The 10,536-nt window shown below is 50.7% G+C and overlaps 1 protein-coding gene across 3 annotated transcripts in view; it reads left to right on the top strand.

The window, feature by feature from the left end:
* Window positions 1–10,536, top strand: part of ca10a (carbonic anhydrase Xa) — a 322,453-nt gene that overhangs the window by 297,617 nt on the left and 14,300 nt on the right. For all 3 annotated transcript variants that reach the window (XM_059653542.1, XM_059653540.1, XM_059653541.1), the window contains one exon: window positions 1,044–1,218. In XM_059653542.1, coding sequence (XP_059509525.1) covers window positions 1,044–1,218 — 175 coding nt within the window. The remainder of the gene's footprint in view (window positions 1–1,043; window positions 1,219–10,536) is intronic.

Here is a 10,536-nt window from a genome sequence, read left to right as displayed (position 1 = left end):
AGTGTAGTTAATATTGCAGTTCTCGTTTTTTGAAATAAATGAGTGTATCAAAGTGTTCGCTATCAGACTTTCTAAAAAAGTTAAAGTTTCTACAATGAATGGATTAGGAACTGAATTGATGTGAAAATGATTAAGCGTCAGAGAGCAGGGAGTCACGCTGTACAGACTTCTCTAACTGTATGGGAGTCAACAGTCAAGTAATCACAGGGCCAGACGTTTTCCTGATATGTTAACAATCTGTCTCCAGTGTATGTCACACACGTTCACTTTTCTCACAAGAGCTCATCCCAGACATCAGTAAACAACAAGGAGATTATGAACAGGCATGGCAGAAACAGGGAGAGGACATTGCAATGGTCAAAGCATGTGGAAAATAGAATTTATCTGAGACATGATACAAGCTCAGAAATTAAAACACCCAAAGCACTTCCTGGTGAAAGTCAGTGTGTGTGGGACCATGCCCCAATGAGAGCCAGTGTGTGTGGGACTGCACCCCAGTGAGAGTCAGTGTGTGTGGGACTGTACCCCAGTGAGAGTCAGTGTGTGTGGGACTGTACCCCACTGAGAGCGAGTGTGTGTGGGACTGTACCCCAGTGAGAGTCAGTGTGTGTGGACTGTACCCCAGTGAGAGCGAGTGTGTGTGGGACTGTACCCCAGTGAGAGTCAGTGTGTGAGGGACTGTACCCCAGTGAGAGTCAGTGTGCGAGGGACCATACCCCAGTGAGAGTCAGTGTGTGTGGGACTGTACCCCAGTGAGAGTCAGTGTGTGTGGGACTGTGCCCCAGTGAGAGTCAGTGTGTGTGGGACTGTACCCCAGTGAGGGTCAGTGTGTGTGTGGGACTGTACCCCAGTGAGCGTCAGTGTGTGTGGACTGTACCCCAGTGAGAGCCAGTGTGTGGGGGACTGTACCCCAGTGAGGGTCAGTGTGTGTGGACTGTAACCCAGTGAGGATCAGTGTGTGTGGAATGTATGCCAATGAGATTCATGTCCTGCAAGATTGAAATGAGAAAGTTCAGGATATTTCTCTCTGCCTGTTCTTTCAGATGCATTCGTTAAGGCTCCTGAGTCAAAACCAGCCGTCACAGATATTCCTGAGCATGAGTGATAACTTCCGACCCGTACAGCCCCTCAATAACCGCTGTATCAGGACAAACATCAACTTCAGTCTCCAGGGAAAAGACTGTCCCAACAACAGAGCACAGAAACTCCAATACCGAGGTAAGGCCATTCGGGCAACTGCTGCCGATGTCTCACAGCACTGTCAGTGTTTAAACATGCTACCCATACCTGTACCTGTGCACTGTAACCTGTACACTGTACCCGCACACTATAACCAGCACACTGTAACCCTCACACTGTACCCACAAACTGTGCCTGCACACTGTAACCAGCACACTGTAACCCGCACACTGTACCCACAAACTGTACCTGCACACTGTATCCGTACACTGTAACCTGTACACTGTACCCCGCACACTATAACCAGCACACTGTAACCCGCACACTGTACCCACAAACTGTACTGTACACTGTAACCAGCACACTGTATCCATACACTGTAACCTGTACACTGTACCCCGCACACTGTAACCCGTACACTGTACCCACACACTGTACCTGTACACTGTACCCTGCACACTGTACCCACAAACTGTACCTGCACACTGTAACCAGCACACTGTATCCGTACACTGTAACCTGTACACTGTACCCCGCACACTATAACCAGCACACTGTAACCCGCACACTGTACCCACAAACTGTACCTGAACACTGTAACCAGCACACTGTATCCGTACACTGTAACCTGTACACTGTACCCCACACACTGTAACCCGCACACTGTAACCAGTACACTGTACCCACACACTGTACCTGTACACTGTACCCCGCACACTGTAACCCGCACACTGCAACCCGCACACTGTACCCACAAACTGTACCCACAAACTGCACCTGCACACTGTAACCTGTATACTGTATCCGAACACTGTAACCCACACACTGTAACCCATACACTGTACCCACAAACTGTACCCTCACACTGTAACCCGTACACTGTAACCCATACACTGTACCCGTACACTGTACCCGCACACTGTAACCCGTACACTGTACCCGTACACTGTACCCACACACTTTACCCGCACACTGTAACCCATACACTGTAACCCGCACACTGTAACCCGTACACTGTAACCCACCCACTGTAACCCACACAATGTAACCCGAACAATGTAACCCGCACACTGTAACCTGCACACTGTCCCAAACACTGTAACCTGTACACTGTACCCGCACACTGTGAACCGTACACTGCACCCGTACACTGTAACCCATACACTGTACCTGCACACTGTAACCCGTACACTGTAATCCGTACACTGTACCCGCACACTGTAACCCGCACACTGTAATCCGTACACTATACCCGTACACTGTAACCAGAACAATGTAACCCGTACACTGTAACCCACACACTGCAACCCCCACACTGTACCAGTACACTGTACCCGTACACTGTAACCCGAACACTGTACCCGCACACTGTGACCCGTACACTGTAACCCATACACTGTACCCGCACACTGTAACCTGTACACTGTACCCGCACACCGTACCCTTATACTGTACCCGAACACTGTAACCCGTACACTGTAACCTGTACACTGTACCCGCACACTGTAACCCGCACACTGTACCCCGCACACTGTAACCCATACACTGTACCCACACACGGTAACCCGTACACTGTAACCCATACACTGTAACCCGCACACTGTAACCTGTACACTGTACCCATACACTGTATCCCATACACTGTACCCGCACACTGTAACCCATACACTGTAATCCGCACACTGCAACCCATACCCTGTAACCCGCACACTGTAATCCATACACTGCAACCCGCACACTGTACCCGCACACTGTGACCCATACACTGTACCCGTACATTGTACCCTGTACACTGTACCCGCACACCGTACCCATACACTGTAACCCATACACTGTACCCGCACACTGTAACCCGTACACTGTAACTCATACACTGTACCCGCACACTGTAACCCGCACACTGTAACCCACACACTGTAACCTGCACACTGTAACCCGTACACTGTAACCCATACACTGTAACCCGCACACTGTAACCAGTACACTGTAACCCACACACTGTAACCCGTACACTGTACCCGTACACTGTTCCCGCACACTGTAACCCATACACTGAAACCAGTACAATGTAACCCACACACTGTAACCCGTACACTGTACCCACACACTGTAACCCGCACACTGTAACCCGCACACTGTCACCCGCAGACTGAAACCACTACAATGTAACCCACACATTGTAACCCATACACTGTACCCACACACTGTAACCCACACACTGTAACCTGTACACTGTGCCCGCACACTGTAACCCGCACACTGCAACCCACACACTGTAACCCACACACTGTAACCTGTACACTGTACCCGCACACTGTACCCCGTACACTGTACCCCATACACTGTAACCCGTACACTGTACCCGCACACTGTAACCCGTACACTGTACCCGTACACTGTAACCCGAACATTGTAACCCGTACACTGTAACCCGCACACTGTACCCGTACACTGTAACCCGAACACTGTACCCGCACACTGTGACCCGTACACTGCACCCGTACACTGTAACCCATACACTGTACCCGCACACTGTAACCTGTACACTGTACCCGCACACCGTACCCATACACTGTAACCCATACACTGTAACCCATACACTGTACCCGCATACTGTAACCCGCACACTGTAACCCGTACACTGTACCCATACACTGTACCCATACACTGTAACCCGCACACTGTAACCTGTCCACTGTAACCCGCACACTGTAACCCGTACACTGTAACCCACACACTGCAACCCATACACTGTACCCGTACACTGTAACCCATACACTGTATCCGCACACTGTGACCCGTACACTGTACCCGTACACTGTAACCCATACACTGTACCCACACACTGTAACCTGTACACTGTACCCGCACACCGTACCCATACACTGTACCCATACACTGTAACCCATACACTGTAACCCGTACACTGTACCCGCATACTGTAACCCGCATACTGTAACCCATACACTGTAACCCGTACACTGTAACCCGCACACTGTGACCCGTACACTGTACCCGTACACTGTAACCCATACACTGCACCTGCACACTGTAACCTGTACATTGTACCCGCACACCGTACCCATACGCTGTACCCGTACACTGTAACCCATACACTGTATCCGCACACTGTGACCCGTACACTGTACCCGTACACTGTAACCCATACACTGTAACCTGTGCACTGTAACCCACACACTGTAACCGTACACTGTACCCATACACTGTAACCCGCACACTGTGACCCGTACACTGTACCCGTGCACTGTAACCCACACACTGTAACCTGTACACTATACCCGCAGACTGTACCCGTACACTGTAACCCGCACACTGTACCCATACACTGTAACCCATACACTGTACCCGCACACTGTAACCCGTACACTTTACCCGCACACTGTAACCCGTACACTGTAACCCACACACTGTAACCCGTACACCGTACCCGCACAATGTAACCCGTACACTGTACCCAAACACTGTAACCCGAACACTGTACCCAAACACTGTAACCCATACACTGTAACCCGCACACCATACCCGTACACTGTACCCGTACACTGTACCCGTACACCGTAACCCATACACTGTACCCATACACTGTAACCCACACACTGTAACCTGTACACTGTACCCGCACACTGTAACCCGTACACTGCAACCCGCTCACTGTAACCCATACACTGTAACCCGCACACTGTAACCCGTACACTGTAACCGCACACTGTAACCCGCACACTGTAACCCATACACTGTAACCCGCACACTGTAACCCGTACACTGTACCCATACACTGTAACCCGTACATCATACCCGCACAATGTAACCCGTACACTGTACCCAAACACTGTAACCCGAACACTGTACCCGAACACTGTTACCCGTACACTGTACCCGCACACCATACCCGTACACTGTACCCGTACACCATAACCCATACACTATACCCGCACACTGTAACCCGTACACTGTACCTGAACACTGTCACCCGTACACTGTATCCATACACTGTAACCCGTACACCGTACCCGTACAATGTAACCCGTACACTGTACCCAAACACTGTAACCCGAACACTGTACCCGAACACCATACCCGTACACTGTAACCCGTACACTGCAACCCACACACCGTACCCGTACACTGTACCTGCACAATGTAACCTGTACACTGTACCCGTACGCTGTAACCCACACACTGTACCCAAACACTGTAACCCAAACACTGTACCTGAACACTGTAACCCATACACTGTACCCAAACACTGTAACCCGTACACTGTAACCTGCACACTGTACCCAAACACTGTAACCCGAACACTGTACCCAAACACTGTAACCCGTACACTGTACCCGAACACTGTAACCCGAACACTGTACCCGCACACTGTAACCCAAACACTGTAACCCGAACACTGTAACCCGTACACTGTACCCGAACACTGTAACCCGAACACTGTACCCCACACACTGTAACCCGTACACCGTACCCGCACAATGTAACCCGTACACTGTACCCAAACACTGTAACCCGAACACTGTACCCGAACACTGTAACCCGTACACTGTACCCGCACACCATACCCGTACACTGTACCCGTACACCGTAACCCATACACTGTACCCGCACACTGTAACCTGTACACTGTACCCGCACACCGTACCCATACACTGTAACCCATACACTGTAACCCATACACTGTACCCGCATACTGTAACCCGCACACTGTAACCCGTACACTGTACCCATACACTGTACCCATACACTGTAACCCGCACACTGTAACCTGTCCACTGTAACCCGCACACTGTAACCCGTACACTGTAACCCACACACTGCAACCCATACACTGTACCCGTACACTGTAACCCATACACTGTATCCGCACACTGTGACCCGTACACTGTACCCGTACACTGTAACCCATACACTGTACCCACACACTGTAACCTGTACACTGTACCCGCACACCGTACCCATACACTGTACCCATACACTGTAACCCATACACTGTAACCCGTACACTGTACCCGCATACTGTAACCCGCATACTGTAACCCGTACACTGTAACCCGTACACTGTAACCCGCACACTGTGACCCGTACACTGTACCCGTACACTGTAACCCATACACTGCACCTGCACACTGTAACCTGTACATTGTACCCGCACACCGTACCCATACGCTGTACCCGTACACTGTAACCCATACACTGTATCCGCACACTGTGACCCGTACACTGTACCCGTACACTGTAACCCATACACTGTAACCTGTGCACTGTAACCCACACACTGTAACCGTACACTGTACCCATACACTGTAACCCGTACACTGTGACCCGTACACTGTACCCGTGCACTGTAACCCACACACTGTAACCTGTACACTATACCCGCAGACTGTACCCGTACACTGTAACCCGCACACTGTACCCATACACTGTAACCCATACACTGTACCCGCACACTGTAACCCGTACACTTTACCCGCACACTGTAACCCGTACACTGTAACCCACACACTGTAACCCGTACACCGTACCCGCACAATGTAACCCGTACACTGTACCCAAACACTGTAACCCGAACACTGTACCCAAACACTGTAACCCATACACTGTAACCCGCACACCATACCCGTACACTGTACCCGTACACTGTACCCGTACACCGTAACCCATACACTGTACCCATACACTGTAACCCACACACTGTAACCTGTACACTGTACCCGCACACTGTAACCCGTACACTGCAACCCGCTCACTGTAACCCATACACTGTAACCCGCACACTGTAACCCGTACACTGTAACCGCACACTGTAACCCGCACACTGTAACCCATACACTGTAACCCGCACACTGTAACCCGTACACTGTACCCATACACTGTAACCCGTACATCATACCCGCACAATGTAACCCGTACACTGTACCCAAACACTGTAACCCGAACACTGTACCCGAACACTGTTACCCGTACACTGTACCCGCACACCATACCCGTACACTGTACCCGTACACCATAACCCATACACTGTACCCGCACACTGTAACCCGCTCACTGTAACCCATACACTATACCCGCACACTGTAACCCGTACACTGTACCTGAACACTGTCACCCGTACACTGTATCCATACACTGTAACCCGTACACCGTACCCGTACAATGTAACCCGTACACTGTACCCAAACACTGTAACCCGAACACTGTACCCGAACACCATACCCGTACACTGTAACCCGTACACTGCAACCCACACACCGTACCCGTACACTGTACCTGCACAATGTAACCTGTACACTGTACCCGTACGCTGTAACCCACACACTGTACCCAAACACTGTAACCCAAACACTGTACCTGAACACTGTAACCCATACACTGTACCCAAACACTGTAACCCGTACACTGTAACCTGCACACTGTACCCAAACACTGTAACCCGAACACTGTACCCAAACACTGTAACCCGTACACTGTACCCGAACACTGTAACCCGAACACTGTACCCGCACACTGTAACCCAAACACTGTAACCCGAACACTGTAACCCGTACACTGTACCCGAACACTGTAACCCGAACACTGTACCCCACACACTGTAACCCGTACACCGTACCCGCACAATGTAACCCGTACACTGTACCCAAACACTGTAACCCATACACTGTATCCGCACACTGTGACCCGTACACTGTACCCGTACACTGTAACCCATACACTGTAACCTGTGCACTGTAACCCACACACTGTAACCGTACACTGTACCCATACACTGTAACCCGCACACTGTGACCCGTACACTGTACCCGTGCACTGTAACCCACACACTGTAACCTGTACACTATACCCGCAGACTGTACCCGTACACTGTAACCCGCACACTGTACCCATACACTGTAACCCATACACTGTACCCGCACACTGTAACCCGTACACTTTACCCGCACACTGTAACCCGTACACTGTAACCCACACACTGTAACCCGTACACCGTACCCGCACAATGTAACCCGTACACTGTACCCAAACACTGTAACCCGAACACTGTACCCAAACACTGTAACCCATACACTGTAACCCGCACACCATACCCGTACACTGTACCCGTACACTGTACCCGTACACCGTAACCCATACACTGTACCCATACACTGTAACCCACACACTGTAACCTGTACACTGTACCCGCACACTGTAACCCGTACACTGCAACCCGCTCACTGTAACCCATACACTGTAACCCGCACACTGTAACCCGTACACTGTAACCGCACACTGTAACCCGCACACTGTAACCCATACACTGTAACCCGCACACTGTAACCCGTACACTGTACCCATACACTGTAACCCGTACATCATACCCGCACAATGTAACCCGTACACTGTACCCAAACACTGTAACCCGAACACTGTACCCGAACACTGTTACCCGTACACTGTACCCGCACACCATACCCGTACACTGTACCCGTACACCATAACCCATACACTGTACCCGCACACTGTAACCCGCTCACTGTAACCCATACACTATACCCGCACACTGTAACCCGTACACTGTACCTGAACACTGTCACCCGTACACTGTATCCATACACTGTAACCCGTACACCGTACCCGTACAATGTAACCCGTACACTGTACCCAAACACTGTAACCCGAACACTGTACCCGAACACCATACCCGTACACTGTAACCCGTACACTGCAACCCACACACCGTACCCGTACACTGTACCTGCACAATGTAACCTGTACACTGTACCCGTACGCTGTAACCCACACACTGTACCCAAACACTGTAACCCAAACACTGTACCTGAACACTGTAACCCATACACTGTACCCAAACACTGTAACCCGTACACTGTAACCTGCACACTGTACCCAAACACTGTAACCCGAACACTGTACCCAAACACTGTAACCCGTACACTGTACCCGAACACTGTAACCCGAACACTGTACCCGCACACTGTAACCCAAACACTGTAACCCGAACACTGTAACCCGTACACTGTACCCGAACACTGTAACCCGAACACTGTACCCCACACACTGTAACCCGTACACCGTACCCGCACAATGTAACCCGTACACTGTACCCAAACACTGTAACCCATACACTGTATCCGCACACTGTGACCCGTACACTGTACCCGTACACTGTAACCCATACACTGTAACCTGTGCACTGTAACCCACACACTGTAACCGTACACTGTACCCATACACTGTAACCCGCACACTGTGACCCGTACACTGTACCCGTGCACTGTAACCCACACACTGTAACCTGTACACTATACCCGCAGACTGTACCCGTACACTGTAACCCGCACACTGTACCCATACACTGTAACCCATACACTGTACCCGCACACTGTAACCCGTACACTTTACCCGCACACTGTAACCCGTACACTGTAACCCACACACTGTAACCCGTACACCGTACCCGCACAATGTAACCCGTACACTGTACCCAAACACTGTAACCCGAACACTGTACCCAAACACTGTAACCCATACACTGTAACCCGCACACCATACCCGTACACTGTACCCGTACACTGTACCCGTACACCGTAACCCATACACTGTACCCATACACTGTAACCCACACACTGTAACCTGTACACTGTACCCGCACACTGTAACCCGTACACTGCAACCCGCTCACTGTAACCCATACACTGTAACCCGCACACTGTAACCCGTACACTGTAACCGCACACTGTAACCCGCACACTGTAACCCATACACTGTAACCCGCACACTGTAACCCGTACACTGTACCCATACACTGTAACCCGTACATCGTACCCGCACAATGTAACCCGTACACTGTACCCAAACACTGTAACCCGAACACTGTACCCGAACACTGTTACCCGTACACTGTACCCGCACACCATACCCGTACACTGTACCCGTACACCATAACCCATACACTGTACCCGCACACTGTAACCCGCTCACTGTAACCCATACACTATACCCGCACACTGTAACCCGTACACTGTACCTGAACACTGTCACCCGTACACTGTATCCATACACTGTAACCCGTACACCGTACCCGTACAATGTAACCCGTACACTGTACCCAAACACTGTAACCCGAACACTGTACCCGAACACCATACCCGTACACTGTAACCCGTACACTGCAACCCACACACCGTACCCGTACACTGTACCTGCACAATGTAACCTGTACACTGTACCCGTACGCTGTAACCCACACACTGTACCCAAACACTGTAACCCAAACACTGTACCTGAACACTGTAACCCATACACTGTACCCAAACACTGTAACCCGTACACTGT

This window comes from Stegostoma tigrinum, chromosome 22 (assembly GCF_030684315.1).
Source record: "Stegostoma tigrinum isolate sSteTig4 chromosome 22, sSteTig4.hap1, whole genome shotgun sequence".
Taxonomy (NCBI): Eukaryota; Metazoa; Chordata; class Chondrichthyes; order Orectolobiformes; family Stegostomatidae; genus Stegostoma; species Stegostoma tigrinum.
The sequence above is the reverse complement of the archived record's forward strand: the minus strand, read 5'-3'. Positions and strand labels throughout refer to the sequence as shown.